The 20187-nt window shown below is 45.9% G+C and overlaps 1 protein-coding gene across 1 annotated transcript in view; it reads right to left on the bottom strand.

Moving 5' to 3' along the window:
- The window catches only part of lrp2a (low density lipoprotein receptor-related protein 2a), a gene marked incomplete at its 5' end in the record, with an annotated part of 335411 nt that overhangs the window by 279913 nt on the left and 35311 nt on the right, over positions 1–20187 (bottom strand). The window contains 5 exon segments of the mRNA XM_084314359.1: positions 886–1005; positions 1880–2023; positions 11106–11222; positions 11539–11652; positions 13088–13198. Of these exon segments, the coding sequence (XP_084170485.1) occupies positions 886–1005; positions 1880–2023; positions 11106–11222; positions 11539–11652; positions 13088–13198 (606 nt within the window).

Raw genomic sequence — 20187 nt, 5'->3', positions numbered from 1 at the left:
ATTACATTTTATTGCCTATATTTATGTCTTTCTACTATTACCCTGCCCATACCTGTACCTCCCCTCCCCCCTCCCCCCATGCTGCTATGACGCCCGAATTTCCCCCAAGGGGATCAATAAAGGAATATCTTATCATATCTTATCTTATAGTGGATCACTACAGAAATATACTTATCATACGTGTTTCCACAGGAATACGATTCACCATAAATAACGTCTATAATGTTCCACTACAGAAATATACCATTTTATCTGTAAAACAAACGGAAGAAAGTTTGGGTTTGTTCCAGAGGCCATTCGACTGGTGAATGGCCACAGTACAAGGAATGGTCAGTTTACTAACATGCACCCTTTGACCCCTTGATTTGAAAAGTTTTGACGAAAGTGCACTTTTTTACTACTGACCGAATCTATTTATTTATTGGACTTGACAGATCAACAATGTAGGGATCCCGTTCTGGCAGTGTCATATCTCTTGTGCTTTGAAGTGTCAGTGTCATGTACTATAATGTTTTTTTAATTGAATTGAATCTTATTGTATCTTGTCTTGTCTTATCTTATCTTATCTTATCTTGTCTTATCTTATCTTATCTTATCTTATCTTATCTTATCTTATCTTATCTTATCTTATCTTATCTTATCTTGTCTTATCTTATCTTATCTTATAGGCAGGGCTTGAAATCGAGGGTGCTCTGATGTCCCACGGATCATAAAACCTGTCTCCACGTGGGACGGTCCCGGAACAGAAAAAAGACTGCATTCATATAGAACCAGTTTTTTTTTTATTGTATTCGGGCCGGTTCCTCTTGGGGTTCGGGACAAAAACGCGACCGTAGTTTAGGACGTCTAAAGACGACAACGGTCTTGTCTTGTCTCTGTATTTACCGATGCAGGAGCGGCTGTCGTTGAGGCTGACGATGTATCCAGACGGACAGGAGCAGGAGCCTCCGTCAGGGGAGGTGTGGCAGCGGTACTCACAGCTCAGAGAGGCACAGCGTGAGATACCTGAGAGACACACACACACACACACACACACACACACACACACACACACACACACACACACACACACACACACACACACACACACACACACACACACACACACACACACACACACACACACACACACACACACACACACACACACACAGAGACACACTCACACACAGAGACACACACACACACACACACAGAGACACACACACACAGAGACAGACACAGACACAGACACACACACACACACACACACACACACACACACACACACACACACACAGAGACACACACACACACACACAGACAGACACACACAGACACACACACAGACACACACACACACACACACACACACACACACACACACACACACACACACACACACACACACACACACACAGACATACACATACAGACACACACACACAGACACACACACACACAGACACACACACACACAGACATACACATACAGACACACACACACAGACACACACACACAGACACACACACACACAGACACACAGACACACACACACACACACACACAATATTAAAATATATGTTGACGTATAATGACTATAAAATCGAATCTAATCTAAAATATGTGTTGAAGTATAATGACAAATAAATACATTTTAATCTAATCGTATCTAAAATATATGTTGAAGTATAATGACAATAAACTTGAATCTAATCTAATCTAATCTAAGATATATATTGAAGTATAATGACAATAAACTTGAATCTAATCTAATCTAATCTAATCTAATCTAAGATATATATTGAAGTATAATGACAATAAACTTTAATCTAATCTAATCTAATCTAATCTAATCTAATCCTAAACGCGACTGAGACTAGCCGTGCCGGTACTGACTGCAGTTGCGTCCGGCGGTGCTGTTGGTCTCGTCCTCTCCGTCGGGACAGTGCGGCGTCCCATCACACAGCTGGTCCATGGGGATACACAGACCCGAGGACGGACAGGGCCACTCTCCGGGGTAGCATTCACGTGGGACGTTATCTAGAGGAGACGACAAAGGCATCATCAGTGGGCGCCCGGGCAGACTTAAACAGAGACGTTATCTTCTAGAGGAGATGACAAAGGCATCATCAGTGGGCGCCCGGGCAGACTTAAACAGAGACGTTATCTAGAGGCGATGACAAAGGCATCATCAGTGGGCGCCCGGGCAGACTTAAACAGAGACGTTATCTAGAGGCGTCTATACAAATAGTAGCTCTAGTTCTGCAGACCCCTCTCTGATTGGTTGAGCTCCATTTCTGCAGCCCCTCTGCTGGGAGCTGTCGCGCGGAAATAGGCTGTCTATTGCCATTCTCTAAGACAAACTCTAACCTTAACCAGCTCCTTAACAGCGCCTAAACTTAACCGTTCTAACCTTAACCAACTCCGAAACAATGCCTAACCTTAACCTTAACCTTAACCATGCCTAACCTTAACCATAGAAAGAATATTGCCATTCTCTAAGACAAACTCTAACCTTAACCAGCTCCTTAACAGCGCCTAAACTTAACCGTTCTAACCTTAACCAACTCCGAAACAATGCCTAACCTTAACCTTAACCTTAACCATGCCTAACCTTAACCGGCGAAAGAATACACGGTAAAAAAAAAATCACGTTAAAAAAAAATGTGATGGGATTCGAACTCATCAACAACGGACCGCAGGACCGCAGGACCGCTGCTCTGCCAGGTGAGCTGAAGCGCTGAATGAAAATCATGGCGGATTCCGCGATAAGCACCTCAAAGCACCTCGATAACCTTACGCGCGAGGGGCTTCGCTCAACCAATCAGAGAGGGGGCTGCAGAAATGGAGCTCAACCAATCAGAGAGGGGGCTGCAGAAATGGAGCTCAACCAATCAGAGAGGGGTCTGCAGAACTAGAGCTACTATTTGTATAGACGCTATCTAGAGGAGGTGACAAAGGCATCATCAGTGGGCGCCCGGGCAGACTTAAACAGAGACGTTATCTAGAGGCGATGACAAAGGCATCATCAGTGGGCGCCCGGGCAGACTTAAACAGAAACGTTATCTAGAGGAGATGACAAAGGCATCATCAGTGGGCGCCCGGGCAGACTTAAACAGAAACGTTATCTAGAGGAGATGACAAAGGCATCATCAGTGGGCGCCCGGGCGCCTCATTACTTTTACCAAGCGGTTTGTGCGTTTTGCGAATCTGATTGGCCACTGACGTTTCTTTGACGTTTCTGGTCATGTGACATGTGCGCCCAATCGTGTGACGGCAAGTTCTTTGGACGGTTAAGCTTAGGCGCTCTTTCGAAGTTGGTTAAGGTTAGAGTTTGTCTTAGAGCATGGCGATAGAACGCCAGCCCTGATTCCAAACTCTAACCATAACCAACTGCGAAAGAGTTGCCTAAGCTTAACCAGTGATAAACTAGGCGTTAGGTCGTTTGCAGGCTGTTCGACGCGGAAATGGGCTAAGACACTGCTCGTCATGCGATTGGGCGCACATGTCACATGACCAGAAACGTGCGTGGCCAATCAGAGCGCAAAACGGGAACGCGGAAACACGAACCGTTTGGTAAAAGCATAGACGCCGCCCGGGCAGACTTAAACAGAGGGACAAAGAGGAAGGAGATATTCTGCAATGGATTTTGATCAGGGAATATGCACCAGGGGCGGATTTAGGATTGTAGGAGATCCGGGGCTTAGCCCAGATAGGTGCCCGCGTAAGCGGGCACAGATTTTTTTTACTTCAACACCACAACCTTTAACTTATACCACCACCTTAAAGCAGACAAAAGGCACTAGAGAACACTTAAATTCACACCCTTTAATTAATGAAGCAAACTATAATAATTAATAATAATAATAATAATAATAATAATAATAATAATAATAATAATAATAATAATAATAATAATAATAATAATAATAATAATAATAATAATAATAATAATAATAATAATAATAATAATAATAATAATAATAATAATAATAATAATAATAATAATAATAATAATAATAATAATAATAATAATAATAATAATAAACTGTGTTTGTATAGCACCTTTCATACAAGAATTGCAGCTCAAAGTGCTTCACAGCAGTACAAAAAGACAGGCATAAAATGAGCACAACATTGGCAGATCAAGAGCAATGCATAAAGTGCAGACATAAAGCATAAAATAGATAGCAGTAAAATAGACAAAGTCAAGGTAAGACATAGAACATTAAATCACATCGTTTTTCATATTAGGATCTAAGATCTAGGGTTAACTCGCCGAACGTTGAGCGGCAGGACCCCCGGAAACCAGAGTATAGTCTGGTTTCATCGTTGTTTCTTTTATTCGATATTTCCATTCATAAAGACATGCCGGCAGCCTGTGTTATCACTGGGGATGGGTCTGAGATCTCAAAAGCTATGTTTCTAAGGTGGAAGAATTATGTTTTTGTCAACTTGTTGATTGTGATTAAAGCTTAGGTCTGAGTCTACCATAACACCAAGACTTAACCCACTCAAATACAGTTAGCAGCTGGATAGACTACAGATGGAAATTAGCTTCTGCTAAATCTGGTGCAAACATATTTTCATGTAACAATGATTAATTGTCAAATTTTTTTTTTTTTTTTTTTTTTAGATTCAGGCTTTTCAGAAAACATTCAGGGCTTGAGCCCAAGTAGCCACCCCCTAGCCCCGCCCCTGATATGCACGGTTGTTGTTCTTGTTGTTGCAAAGAGTTGACGTAAGAAGTAGGCATAGCACCTGCACACCTCCCCCTGGGAAGCAACAGTTGTGATTGGAGGATCAAGAAAAGATATCAAGGTTTATCTGCAGGTTTCGACAAGTTAAATTGAAGGCTTTTTTTTTTTTACGGCCTTTTTAATACCACTTCGAGCTAAATGTAATACCAATCTCACGACCATACGAGCAACTTGCTTTCAATTATCGCTCCGCGTTCGGTACAAGCTCTCACCAGACGCACCTGGCTCCCGGTAGGCCCGAAAAAAAAAACGCCTTGAATACAAAAACATTTCATATATTTAATATTATTGCATCTCCCAAAAAGGAAAATTGAAATTGAATTAAATAAAATGTGGAATTAAATAAAGTTTTAAGACTTTTCACTACCCCCCCCCCCCCCCCCCCACCCACCCCCCCCCCGGCAGATACCCTGTCGACACGTGGTGTGTCACAGCGGTGGGTCTGCTGTGCGCACAAAGACATCATCATGTGCGAGCCGGTAAATGCATTGATCATACATCAACATCAGGGAAGCCAACTCGCTAGAACATCTTCAAAAGACAGCTTAAAACTGTCTCTTTGCTCAGGCATTTCAATGAAACATCAGGGATATCCTGACACAAATTGTACTTACCTGCACTATTCTTACCCTGCCTACTTTTATACACTGCCTATCAAATTCATGTGTCGGTTCTATGCTAATTTATCTCACTACCTCCTACTGTATGCACTGTAATTTAAGAGAACTATTTTATCACACTTTTTACTTCTTACTGATGCACTGCTCTGTTGTATGTTAAATACCCTGTTGTATGTCCGTTCTATTTTACTATTTTTAAACTGAATCATTTTAAACCATTTTTATTATTTGTATTACTGGATGAAATTGTAAACAGAGAGCCTATTGGGATGCTAGATCCTAATGTGAAACACTGTGATTTACCTTACCTTGCTACCTGTCTATCTTTTTTATGCTTGCTTATGCCTGTATTTTTTTTACTTTGAACTGCAACTTCTGTATGAAAAGTGCTATACAAATAAAGTTATTATTATTATTATTATTATTATTATTATTATTATTATTATTATTATTATTATTATTATTATTATTATTATTATTATTATTATTATTATTATTATTATTATTATTATTATTATTATTATTATTATTATTATTATTATTATTATTATTATTATTATTATTATTATTATTATTATTATTATTATTATTATTATTATTATTATTATTATTATTATTATTATTATTATTATTATTATTATTATTATTATTATTATTATTATTATTATTATTATTATTATTATTATTATTATTATTATTATTATTATTATTATTATTATTATTATTATTATTATTATTATTATTATTATTATTGAGGAACCCGGGCCGGCCTTATCTCTGGAGGAATGCAACGCAACGGGTGACGGTGACTCACACTTTCATTGTCACTTTAAATCAATGGGGAGGGGGGAGGGGGGAGGGGTCACACTGGGGGGAGGGAGGGAGGGAGGGGGGAGGGGGGGGGGGGGGGGGGGGCTCCCGCGGCCCTTCCCTCTTTAAAAAAAAAACACACACACTCTTCAGGGCGGCGTGGAGGAATTCTAAAGCCCTTTGGGAGCGCCGTGCGATCTTGTGTCACAAAGAGGCATTTGAATGACACACTTAAAGCAGCGCAGGCCTAGTAGCGCCCTGGTGAGCCCCCATACCAACCAACCAGCCATGGAGACACAGGAGGTGAAGCAGGTTCACACACAGAGCGGTGTTTGTTGCCCCATTCAAGTGCTCCTCCGTAACCGTGACGTAACCGGCCCAGTGTCTGTCTAGGGGGGGGTATACGTCCGATATCGAAATGAATTGGATATATCCGAGAGGACTGGAAATCAATCGGTTGTTGTGACTTGGTTCTGAGATTTGGGGGGGGGGGGGGGTCTGTATCAAACGTGTTTTTTTAGAAAATGATGCCGAAATGATGCAGATAGGAGGTTTTGCCCTTTCGGCCCGATATCGAAATGAATTGGATATATCCGAGGACTGAAAATCAATCAGTTGTTGTGACTCGAATGTGTTTTTAAAAAATGATGCCAAAATGATGCAGATAGGAGTTTTTTTGCCCTTTCTGCCATCGATATTAACCTCCTATATCTGCGTAATTTTGGCATCGTTTTCTGACTGGCGGAAATAGCATTCTGCAAGAAGACGACATGTTTTTTCTTTTCTTTTCTCAAAAAAGTGCTATCTTTTTTTTCTTAGATAGGAGGTTTTGCTCTTCAGCCAATGGATACATGTTTCTACACGATACCGCGGGTGGTTTGGATGAGAGCGTCAGCCAAGCGGTAAATAACTGGCAGGAGAAATCTTGGCACGGTGGAGTTAATTAATATAATACTCTCTCCTTCCCCAACAACCGACGTTGAGGTGCTCTTGGGCCAGGCACTTAACCCCCACCCCCACCCCCCCAGCCGCTCCAGTGGTCCAGAGCTGCTCTGTGTTAGACTGTGGTTGCACTGGGCAGCCCCCAGCAGTAGGGTTGGGCATCGTTTGGATTTGAACGATTTCGGTTCCGATTCCAATTCTCCATTTCGATTCCTGTTCTAAACGATTCTCGATTCCGATTCTTTGAGGTGCAGGTCAAAACAGGTCACAGCTTATTTCGCAGGAGATTTTTTTTTTTTTATCTTTAATTTTTTTCATACTATTCACATTGTCAGTTGACTTGATACAGTTTAATTTGGTTGCTGTATTAACAAAGTAATATTTTCTTTTTTAAAGAATCGAAATTAAGAATCGAAATGCAAATATGTTACTTCCGGAACCGGAAGTTAGGAACCGGTTACTATTAGAACCGGTTCTCGGTGCCCAACCCTACCCAGCAGTGTGAACTGGTCTCTCTACAGATGACCCCCAGCTGAAAACAGCAGAGCCCTTGTAAATGGTAAATGGTGGATCTCATATCTGCTGATAAGGGTCTCCTAACCACCCGTAGGTCTAAGCGGGGGGGGGGCTTTTGCTGTCGCAGCCCCTGACCTCTGGAACAGCATCCCCACGTCCATCCGATCTGCGCTCTCCGTCGAGTCTTTTAAATCTAAGCTCAAAACTCACCTATATTCCCTAGCCTTCCCCGACTCACTCTGACACTTGCCTTGTTTGTTTTGACGTGTTGTTCTGTTTCTTTGTTTGTCTGTTGGTTGTTTATTTTCTGTTTATTTATACTTTAAAATTAAAAAAATTTAAATTGCTACGCGACCGACTATGAAGTGTCATGTTTTAAATGTGCTATACAAATAAATTTGATTGATTGATTGATTGATTGATTGATTTATATATCTCTTTTATATACAGCTTCATAGTGGGCAGTGCTTGAAATGGAGGGTGCTCCGATGTCCCAGGGATGATAAAACTTCTCTCCACGTGGGACGGTGAGATACCCATTTAGGGGACGTCCCGGAACAAAAAGAATACTGAATTTTTTCGTGGATTGCGTGTTAAGAGAAGATGAATCCAGTAGCGGCTGCTGGTTCTCTCTCCACTAGGGGCGCTATACCAAAACATTTTGCAAACATGTACAGTACCACGCAACCGACTCATGGCAAGACGTGAGCGATTCGACTCACGCTCACGGCAATGAATCGGCTCTTATGGACGAGTCGCTCAGCTGTTACTACAACAACACACAACCAGTCAAATAAAGTATAGTCTAATTCACAACTTGAAACACAATATATAAATAGAAAAGTTAGAAACAAAACTCGCTCCGTCTCCAAACACACGCAGATCTCTCCCTCTCTCCTTCTCTCTCTCACACACAGCGCGACGTGGAATCGATTCGTTACACAATCAGACCTATTATATACCAAGAATAACTTCAGTATGAGTACAGGGCTGTACACATATTTTGCATATTGTTAAACGAGCCAAGGCTAGCTATTAAACTATCGATATGAATCGAAAATCTGGGACCCTGATGTAAACAAGACAAACGTCTTTCTCTGGTCTGCATCCCCTTAACAATTGTGTGTATTGAGCCGTACTGTATTGTACCCATTCTGCAATCTGTTAATAAAGTTTTCATTCATTCATTCATTCAAACATAGACGATATTGAACAAGCCATAATCCACGTATTTTCAATCCAAAAGAAAAGAGAGAGAGAGAGAGAGAGAGAGAGAGAGAGAGAGAGAGAGAGAGAGAGAGAGAGAGAGAGAGAGAGAGAGAGAGAGAGAGAGAGAGAGAGAGAGAGAGAGAGAGAGAGAGAGAGAGAGAGAGAGAGAGACTCACTGTTTAGTTGACACGTCCAGGGCAGGAGGGCTTGCCTTGATAAAGTGTATAATCCACTGTTGATGTATTCCAGACCACTGTCCACTGTGTCCAGACTGCATCCGCCATATAGCTTGTTAGCCAAGTGTTAGCTTGTTAGCAGTTAGCACCACACAACACAAGTACTTCATTCCTTTGTCCATTTCCGCGTCGAACAGACTGCAAACTACCTGGCGTTCTATCGCCATGCTCTAAGACAAACTCTAACCTTAACCAACTTTGAAAGAGTGCCTAAGCTTAACAGTCTAAAGAACTTGCAGTCACGGCACGCTCTAAGACAAACAGCTGCATCTCACAACAACACAACTATCTCTACCACCAACGGACCAACCTAGGAATAAGCTAGAATTGGAACATTAGAAATTGGATTCGGCCAATCAGAGATCGTCTCTGTGAAATTCTGCTACGGAAAAAAATACTGGCGTCGGCCAATCAGAGAGCGTCTCCGCGAAATGCGGCTACAGAAATTCTTGACGCTACTGGCTAGACCGCTTCAAATCGCGCCCGGATTCCAACATAATAGTCATATTTCAACGCACAACGCGTTACGCACTGATTGGCTGCGACGGATACAGCGATCAAACCGTGACGCGCACTCAGAGCGCTATCGCGTCTAGCCCGGGCCGAGAAATACAAAAAAATAATAAAAAAAAAGAAAAGTGAGTCACTTCCTGTTCAAGAAAACGAGTATTTTTTTTTATATAATAACGTTATATTGTGCATTGGAAACACAAACATACTTAAAATGAGTAAATATTATTAATTTTAAACATGTTTATATTATTTATAGGGCTATAAAACAAAAAACTAAAAACTTATTTTTCTTCTTCTCTCATATAACCAGGGTAGGGCCTGAGGGGGGGCGGCGCCCGAGCGCCCCTAGTGGCGAGCCGCCACTGGATGAATCATCTCTCCGTTTTTTCTTCTGAGGTTTAAGAACCCTTTCACTGCCACACGACAGCCACAGTTGCGGATGCGGATGCTAATGATGCTAATGATGGAGCATCGCCGTCGGGTTGTGTGATAGTAAAGGGTTAACCTTCTGTCGTGTGTGGCAGTGAAAGGGTTAATGGCGACATTAAAAAACTGACTACGTCGTTCTCAGGCAGACATCTGAACAGTGGCGGTCTTTCATCGCCGTCTCCAACTTAACCTAATCTAGCCGACATTACCTGGCAGGAGAAGTGTTACGTTACACGGCACATATAGTATTGCACGATAATATAGCCTTCCTGCTTTCAACCAGATCCCTGCCGTCTGCACCAGCAGGCCTCGTCGTGAGCAAAAAGAGCACAGTCCTTATTATCACCCGTTAGGCCTCTTAGCTGCGCGAGTGTGAAGCAGACCGCCGCTGACACAGAGAGCAGAGTGCTGAGCGAATCTCACCTGTAAATACATGTCGTTCATCCATATGACTATTATTGACTGTAGTAAAGCAACTGACTGACAACTTACTGTAGTAAAGCAACTGACTGACACAACTGACTGTAGTAAAACAACTGACTGACAACTGACTGTAGTAAAACAACTGACTGACAAACTGACTGTAGTAAAACAACTGACTGACAAACTGACTGTAGTAAAACAACTGACTGACAACTGACTGACAACTGACTGTAGTAAAACAACTGACTGTAGTAAAACAACTGACTGACAAACTGACTGTAGTAAAACAACTGACTGACAACTGACTGTAGTAAAACAACTGACTGTAGTAAAACAACTGACTGACAAACTGACTGACAACTGACTGTAGTAAAACAACTGACTGACAACTGACTGTAGTAAAACAACTGACTGACAACTGACTGTAGTAAAACAACTGACTGTAGTAAAACAACTGACTGACAAACTGACTGACAACTGACTGTAGTAAAACAACTAACTGACAACTGACTGTAGTAAAACAACTGACTGACAACTGACTGACAACTGACTGTAGTAAAACAACTGACTTGACAACTGACTGTAGTAAAACAACTGACTGACAACTGACTGTGGTACAAAGTCTCACGAGAGTATGTCACATATGTCTCTAAAGGAGTCGTACCACAGCCTCTCTCATCAGCGTTGTCCTCGCAGTCGTCCTCCCCGTCGCACAGCCAGACCTGGTGGATACAGCGACCACTGGGGCAGGTGAAGTAACTCCCTCTACAAGTAGGATATGCTGTCAGATGGATGGAGAGAGAGAGGGAGAGAGAGAGAGAGAGAGAGAGAGAGAGCATAGAAAAGGTCAGATCAAGTCAAAGTCAGGAGTGCTTCTATCTAGGTGAAGATAAGAGATGCAACTGAAATAGAGAGAGATAAGGAAGGAGGAGAGGGGTGGAGAGGAGAGGAGAGGGGTGGAGAGGAGAGGAGAGGAGATGAGAGGAGAGGAGAGGAGAGGAGAGGAGAGGAGAGGAGAGGAGAGGAGAGGAGAGGAGAGGAGAGGAGAGGAGAGGAGAGGAGAGGAGAGGAGAGGAGTGGAGTGGAAGGCTACATACTGCAGTTCTGCTCGTCACTCCTGTCTCCACAGTCGTCGTCGTGGTCACAGGCGTAGCGTTGAGGGATACACTCTTCGTTGCCACACTGGAACTGACCCGCGCCGCAGTGCTGCGCTGCAGAGAGCAGAGGCGACAACGCGGCACTCCAGGTGTCATCCCCTCATTCTGTGTTACTGTCATTTCCTCATCCCCGTATTCTGTGTTACTGTCATTTCCTCATTGCCTCATTCTGTGTTACTGTCATTTCCTCGTCCCCTCATTCTGTGTTACTGTCATTTCCTCTGCCCCTCATTCTGTGTTACTGTCATTTCCTCATCCCCTCATTCTGTCTCCTCATCCCCTCATTCTGTTTCCTCATCCTCTCATTATGTTTCCTCATCCCCTCATTCTGTTTCCTCATCCCCTCATTCTGTTTCCTCATCCCCTCATGCTGTTTCCTCATCCCCTCATGCTGTGTTACAGTCTGTAGCTCTACAGAGGAACACTGTTTACACGCACTGACAGGGGATGGAAGCAGAGAGAGAGAGGGAGGGTGCAGCCCTATATGAGACAATGACGGTTACTGACTCCCCGTGCGTGAGTCCTGCCCTGGCGTGTATCCAAACCCGGCTTAACTAGACCTGCCTAGTCCTGTTCGCTTTCTTCCCGTACCGATCATCATTCTGTGCCGTATACGGCATTTACAAGCACAATTATTAGGCGTGTGGTAGTGAAAGGGTTAACCGTCTATAGTGTGGTAGTGAAAGGGTTAACCGTATGTAGTGTGGTAGTGAAAGGGTTAACCGTCTGTAGTGTGGTAGTGAAAGGGTTAACCGTCTAGTGTGGTAGTGAAAGGGTTAACCTTCTGTAGTGTGGTAGTGAAAGGGTTAACCGTATGTAGTGTGGTAGTGAAAGGGTTAACCATCTAGTGTGGTAGTGAAAGGGTTAACCATCTGTAGTGTGGTAGTGAAAGGGTTAACCGTCTATAGTGTGGTAGTGAAAGGGTTAACCTTCTGTGGTGTGGTAGTGAAAGGGTTCACCGTCTGTAGTGTGGTAGTGAAAGGGTTAACCGTCTGTAGTGTGGTAGTGAAAGGGTTAACACAGGACAGATCGCGTCTATTCTTATCCTAACGGATTTATAGTTCCGCGTTCGCGTTCTGCGAATCTGATTGGCCACTGATGTTTCTGGTCCGATCTGATTGGCCACTGACGTTTCTGGTCATGTGACATGTGCGCCCAATCGTGTGATGCGCCCATTTCCACCTCGAACAGCAGCAAACTACCTAACGCCTAGTTTATCACTGGTTAAGCTTAGGCGACTCTTTCGAAGTTGGTTAAGGTTAGAGTTTGGAATCAGGGCTGGTGTTCTATCGCCATGCTCTAAGACAAACTCTAATCTTAATCAACTTCGAAAGAGTCGCCTAAGCTTAACCGACGAAAGAACTTGCCGTCACACGATTGGCGCGGCCAGAAACGTCAGTGGCCAATCAGAGCGCAGAACGCGAACGCGGAACTGTAAATGCGTTAGGATAAGAATAGACGCAGACAGATCAGACAGGGAGACACTTACTGCAGTTTGCCTCGTCGGAGCCGTCGCGGCAGTCGAGCACCTGGTCGCACCGCTGGACGCGGTCGAAACACGCCCCGCTGGCGCAGCTCAGCTGGGAGCACTCGGCGTAGTCTGGAAGACACGAGGACACGTGGTAACTCTACCAGGCGGGCTGCCGGAGGCCGGTACACTTTGCCGAAATTCAAGACGACCATCGTTTTTAACGTACAGCGATATAGAAGATAAAAGGATTAAAGGTTGTCATTTAAAATGTGTGCTGTCAGGCGATTAAAAAAATTTATCTAATTAATTACAGGATTTGTAATTAATTACTCTAATTAATCGCATTTTAATCGCATAACCATTTTATGCCTGATATTCTATATTCTATAATTATATTTCAAATTGCATGTGTCCGGATGGCAGAATTCAGTACTGTATCTACAAAACCTTCTGATTCATAGATGTCCCTAGAATCAGATACCAAGAACATGCAAATGGACCATATTAAAAAAAAAGTCTGTAAATGTGTATTCTACATTCTTATGGAATGAATGAGATAAAAAAAGAAAATTATTTAAAAAAAAAATTATATTTTTTATTTTGTATTTGCTGTGTAATTAATTAATCAAATTAACGCGATAAACTGACAGCCCTATTAAAAATACAATTTGGTAAGTAATATGATTGTTTCGGTTCCTCGCGTTTGAACGTTCTATTGAGGTTGTCTGCGAATGTTTGCTGTGACACATCTGTGTAGAATTATATTGATCTATTAATTAGATAACAACTGATGAATGTTTTGTTTAGGTGTGTCATTATTTATAGTTTTTTTTTGTCAATATATTGTGATCAGTGTGCACAGAGGCAGTTGTTTGTTGGAGCAGCTACCAGAGCTATACATAAATGACTCCACCAGAAACTATGTTAATTGGCCCCCGGAAACATAATGTAAAGATCACTCTTTGCATTCTGGACTCATCAATAAGAAAATAATGAAAACGTGTAAAATACATAATGAGAAGGATAAGGCTACATTCACATTGCAGGCGAAAGTGGCCCTAATCAGATGTTTTTGCTCATTTTCCCATAACAGTATGAACGGCACAAATCACATGGAATCTGATCTTTTCAATTCCGATTTGGGCCACTTTCATTTATGTCGGTCCTAAATCACATACAGGTCTGATTTGTTTTAATGATCTGGCCTCCACTGCATTCAATTCATAAATGAAACCATAAACTGTCACTTCAGTGTCCTCCGTGTTTAAATCCATCTTTGTTATTGTTCATCTGCGGGTCAGTTATATATCGTATGGCTATCGCGTCCCGCTCTAGCCTAATGAGATACCCCTTATCTCCTAGTACCTACTGTACACCACCACAAACAACTTAATGCACCCATACCTGACCGGGCCCCGCCCCTATGGAGGTGTAGCCTATAAGACCATGGTCATGGTCACCAAACACTCTTCCTCTATTTTCGTTCCATCATATCGGCTGCGTGCACCGTATGTAACTAGTAGTATGAAAAAGATTGGAGGAATTGTGTATTGTTGAAAGCTTACCGGAGGTTGCTGGCCCCTGGCATCTTCGAAGCATGTTTTCAGCGATACGACGGGCCTATGTTGATGTTTCCTCGTCTGATGGCAGCAGACCAAGGTTCAGCTGTGCAAGATTGGCTGTCGGGCCAGCTTGTACCCAGGTAGGCCCTGTGTCTTCAGGCATGGGTATTAGTGTTAGTAATGCTGGTTTGTTTTGTTACACAACCATGTTGTGTGTTGGCGCCGGGGGCAGGATGGTTTGTTGAACGTTTCCCTGCAGTGAACGGTTTCCAAACGGTCTTGGGCGTGCTGTTAAACATCTAATGCTATGCTACATGCTAATGCTAATGCTACATGCTAACACTACTGCTACATGCTAACTGCTACGCTGTTCTAATGTCTCCGCCGTGAGATGTTGTCACTTCTCCCTCCTCTTGCCCGGTTCATCAATGAAGGTCAGTCGGTAGCTGTTGTGGGGGTTTTGCTGAGTCCTATTTACCTTTTTTACGGGTAAATGGGTTGACAACAGGGTAGGCCGTGGCTAGGTACCCTAGCCAGGTACGTTACCTTTGTGTTCCGGCGGGGTCTGTGGAACGGTGTCCCCATCTGGGGCCGATGCGTGAGCTCGGTGGTGTAGCAATAGAGCTATACTACTGCAGGATGGGACTTAACGGCGGGTTATGGCTCAGCTGGCTAGTTCCTATCCACATTGGTGTCGGGTAGTGGGGCTATGGGTCCAGCCGACATGGTAAACATGTTGCGTGTCTGTGCGCAGGCGGTTGTTGATATGGGTCCCACATCGCCTCACGCTAGGCTGTAGTAGTGTAGGGGGCTACTGTTTCGTTCTGTCACTCTGCTATGAGAAGGTCTGTCTTTGCTACAGCTTTCTCTCCTCTCAACCATTTATGCTGACGGTCAATCGGTGTCTACTGGGGGAGTAGTGCGGGGGGGGGGGCTTTGTTTACCTTTTTTGGTAAATGGGCTAAGCTAGGGCTGGTGTGCTGTTGTGAATATTTTGAATGAAGGCGGGACTAGTTCGCTCTGGTCCTACTCCCCTTAACGTTGTGTATATGGGTTGCTCATTCTACAGTATTTTGTGGGTTAGTTCTTTTATTCATTTAACCCTTTCATGGTGCACACCACAGTGGAGGTTGCTGTTTGCAACCACCACTGGTGCTCCGTGTTAACATCAGTCCTTTGTTTTTGACATATTGAAACAGTGCCCCGCCCGGCCGACGCCATGGGTGGGTCGGCCTGGCGAGTGGCTGGTGGGCTGCTAAAGCCTGTACCGCCACGGTATGGAATTGGCAGCGATTAGAACTGTGTTCGAATTGCTGTTTTTTTCTATTAAAAAAATTGTGTCTGGTGGCGGGGCCTTGAGGGCCAGCCGACGTTGACACATCGCGCGAGGTTGTTGACGTTATTAGCTTTGACCCAGCCGCAAGCTATAACCGCTCAGGGTTCCCCTCTCCGTAGGGGATTTTGGTCTTCTGCTGGAGCGCGGGCGGTATTGTCCTAGGCCCCACACCGCGCAGCCAGAAGAAGAGAGAGCACGGCCTCGTCAGCGGCGATGACGAGGCCCTCGACAGGCGGCCATGTTTTCCCCCGCCGGAGGTATCCTGGGCGTTGATTCGACAGGTGTCCACAAGGCCGACAGCCTTGGCGGCCAAGGGATCGGCCATGTTGGATGGGTTCGGCTTGAACAAACAAGCCGTCACCGTCCTGCCGCAAGCAGCCCGCTCTCCGATCACTCCCTTCCCCAACACCAGCGGAAAAAGTGGGCTCTGATTGTTTCCTTTGGCTGCGGGCCGCGTGCCTTCGTTGAAGCGCGGGCGGCCCCACTTTTCGCTTCTCATGGGGACAGGGGCTGACACCCAGTTGATGGCTGAGCCTGGGTCTGTCCGTGAGAATGTTGTGCTGTCAAGCGGCTCCCACACCATAAGCTGTGTTGGTTGAGCCTGGTGTTACGTCTGTCAACTTAAGTGTTGTCAGCAGGGGGGCTCGAAACCTTTTGAGGCACACAGTGCGGGCTTCCCCGGCCTCGCCTTCGCCAGGCCAGGTATCATGTTGGTGCCTCCCACTCCTGAAAAATTGGCAGTGGTCTCGCAGTCACGCGTGATTTGGGGTGGTAGTAATATCACTGCAGGGCTACGGTGTGTAGGAACCCATGGGGTCCTTACACCTTACATGTCCGGCTGCAGAACAACTCCTCAGCATGTTCTGGAGGGGTGTTCAGTGGGGGGGCTTTTTTCACCTAGGAAGCCCCCCGTATCAAACCGGCCCTTTCTGTCGGGGTCCCCCCTTGGGTGCGATTGCCTCGTGGGTGGTGTCAGGGTCAGATGTCCCGACACGGAACGCTCTGCTCGCACGGTTCCAGGGTTGGCTACGCACAGCGGGGGGACCGGGCCAACTATCTACAGTTCCTGGTGGACCTGCGCCACATGGCGGTGGGTGCGTTGGGAGTGTCATCACATATGACTACGGCAGTACCATATGTCGAGGTGGATGGAGAGAACGCTGAGGCGGGGACTTGTGTTTACACAACCCCACCCGTTTTCAGGTTTGGTACAGACCCTATTGTCAGGGTCTCCAGCAGTGACAGCTCTGGTCAACGACATCCAATCTCTGTGGACGAAGCAAGCCATCGTCGTGGCGTTCTCCTCCCGGTGTTCTCTGCCTGAGAAATCGGGAGGGGGGGGTGTCAGACCCAGGCTGGACCTGTCCCATGGGAAGGTTCAGCATTTTTTGGATCGTCTCCTACCTGTTGAACACTGTCAGGTGGGGGTCTGGTTCTCCTCCATAGACCTGTAGGATGCGTATGCGCATCTCCGATCTTCCATCCTAGGGCTTACCTACGCTTCCTTTGCAGGGTTAGCGTATGAGTACCAGAGGCTGCCGTTCGGTTTTCTCTGGCTCCCCGCATCTTCACCAAGTGCGTGGAGGCCGCACTGGGGCCTCTGCGTCGTCAGGGGTTACGGAGTGTTCTGCCCTGACGACGTTCTGGTCCTTCGCGGTCAAGGTGGATCGTCAGGTCTCGTACCAGGCAGGTCTCTACCAGCCTGGGGTTGCTGTAGACTGGATGTAGAGTACTCCTCTTCCTAGTCAACGGTTGGAGGGCTATGGGCATCCCTCTCAGAGCGTATTGTCAACACGCTCGGGAGGTTCCGTCCTAGGACGGTTACGGTGCTGTCTCACGTCGCGTTTTCACCGACGCCTCCCTCGCTGGTGACGCGTCGGGCCAACGCAGTAGGGGGCAGCTGGCAAACCATGCTGCCCGGTCTGCGCTACGTTCAATGTGTTGGTGTTGAAAGCGGTCGTTCTGGTCCACAAATGGTGTTGATCAGGACGGACGATACGACGTCAGTGTCGTGTATCGACAGACAGGGAGGGGTACGCTCCCCCCGTCTGCACCAGGCGGCGGGCGGCTGGCTATGGGCGTCCTCCATCTGCGCGGCCTGAGGGCTCCCCACATCCCCGGCAGGGAGAATGTGGGTACAGGTGTACTGTCGCGGGGCGGTCCTCATCCTGACGGGTGGGGATTACGTCCGGATATAGCCAGGCAGGTCTAGGACCGATGCCGTGCCGCCTGGGATTCTTCCCCATACATCTGTTAGGTCAGTTGTTGGGACGGGTACGTTGAGGGGCGCAGGTTCTTGATCCTGATGGTGTTACCATCCGGAATGCGCATGCTCCCTCCACTATCGCGCTTACGCGGGCAGATGACGTATGTTCCAAGTGTGGTGTAAGGCGGGGGGCCGGGACTCAGTCTCCTGCCCCCTGGATGCTGTCCTTAGTTACCTCCAGTCTCTCCTTGATAGACTGTCGGCTTCGACGGTGAGGGTATATGCAGCAGCTATATCCTCCTATCATGAGGGGTTTGAGGGGATGTCTTGTTTAGCCACCCTCTTGTGAAGCGTTTCCTGCTGGCGCTCGACGCGTTAAGCCGGTGCAACGCTCCTGGGCTCCGACTTGGGATCTTCAACTGGTCCTCGGTCGGTTGTCCTTGGCCCCGTTTGAGCCGCTTGAGCAGGCGCCGTTGGAACAGCTGTCGTTCAAGACCGCGTTCTTGCTGGCCGTCACCTCCGCTGACGCGTGGGTGTGCTTTGTGCTCTCTCGGTACGACCAGAGTGCCTGTCTTTCGTTCCGATTGCGGTGCCACTCTGCGGCCTAATCCTGCCTTCGTGCCTGTAAATATCCGGAGTTCTTCCGCTCCAGGGATATTGTGGTTCAGGCGTTTCATCAGCCTCCTCACGGTGGTGAGTTAGATGCGGGCCTTCACCTGTCATGTCCGGTCCGTGCTTTGGGAATTGCCTCAGCCGTACTCAGGACCTCGGGGTCACCGTTCGGCTTTTTGTCTGTCACGGTGGTTCTCATGCCGGTAAGGCACTATCGAATAAAACGCCTGTCCCATTGGTTGTGCGAGGGCATTGCCCTCTGCTACACGTTGGCTGGGCAGGATCCCCCTGGGGGCGTCAGGGCGCACTCCACTCGTGGGGTGGCTGCCTCTGCCGCTCTCCTGGGTGGGGCCTCGGTGGAGGACATCTGTGCTGCAGCTTCATGGTCCTCCCCGGGCCCCTTTGTAAGGTTTTACCTCATGGACATGACCGGGGGTTCTGTCTCCCAGGCGGTTCTGGGGTCTGTGGCCTTTCCTGCTTCCTGTCCTTTGGTAGGGTAGCAGGAGTGTGTGGGTATGGGCCACAGTGTGTTGAGTCACACGTGGTTCCGCCTGTGCGATGTGTTCAAGGGGTTCTAGTTCCCTCTTGTTCGCATTCAGGTGGAGTTGACTGCGCCCCCCCTTCATTAGGAAAGATGGGGTGACAGGGCTCCCCGCACCCCTTGATGTGGGCTTACGGGTCCTCAGGGGGTACATCTGTCGGGTCTCGCGTCCGCTCTAACCCATATCTCATTAGGCTAGAGCGGGACGCGATAGCCATACGATATATAACGATAGGTTATGTATATAACCTAGTTATATTAGTATTGGCTGAGCGTCCCGCTCTACGCGGCCCTGAGTTCCCTTTTGAGGGATCTTTTACTGGAACGAGATTTGGCGAGGAAGAGTGTTTGGTGACCATGACCATGGTCTTATAGGCTACGCCTCCATAGGGGCGGGTCCCGGTCAGGTATGGGTGCATTAAGTTGTTCGTGGTGGTGTACAGTAGGTACTAGGAGATAAGGGGTATCTCATTAGGCTAGAGCGGGATGCTCAGCCAATACTAATATAACTAGGTTATATACATAACCTATCGTTCAGGAGCGTGACCAGTTCACACTGGAATCTGATATTGGCCACATTTACAGCGTAAGGGGAACAGACAAACAACGAGGATCTGAGCAATACATCAGAATTGAGCACTGTGTGAATGCAGCCTATGAGGCAAAGGACACCTTAAACATATTAACATAACACCTTAAACATATTAACACCATATTAACACCATAAACATATTAACACCATATTAACACCAGAAACATATTAACACCAGAAACATACTATTACCATAAACATATTAACAGCCTATTAACACCAGAAACTTAACACCATATTAACACCATATTAACACAATAAACATATGA

This window comes from Notolepis coatsorum, assembly GCF_963971535.1.
Source record: "Notolepis coatsorum genome assembly, chromosome: 5".
NCBI lineage: Eukaryota > Metazoa > Chordata > Actinopteri > Aulopiformes > Paralepididae > Notolepis > Notolepis coatsorum.
The sequence above is the reverse complement of the archived record's forward strand: the minus strand, read 5'-3'. Positions and strand labels throughout refer to the sequence as shown.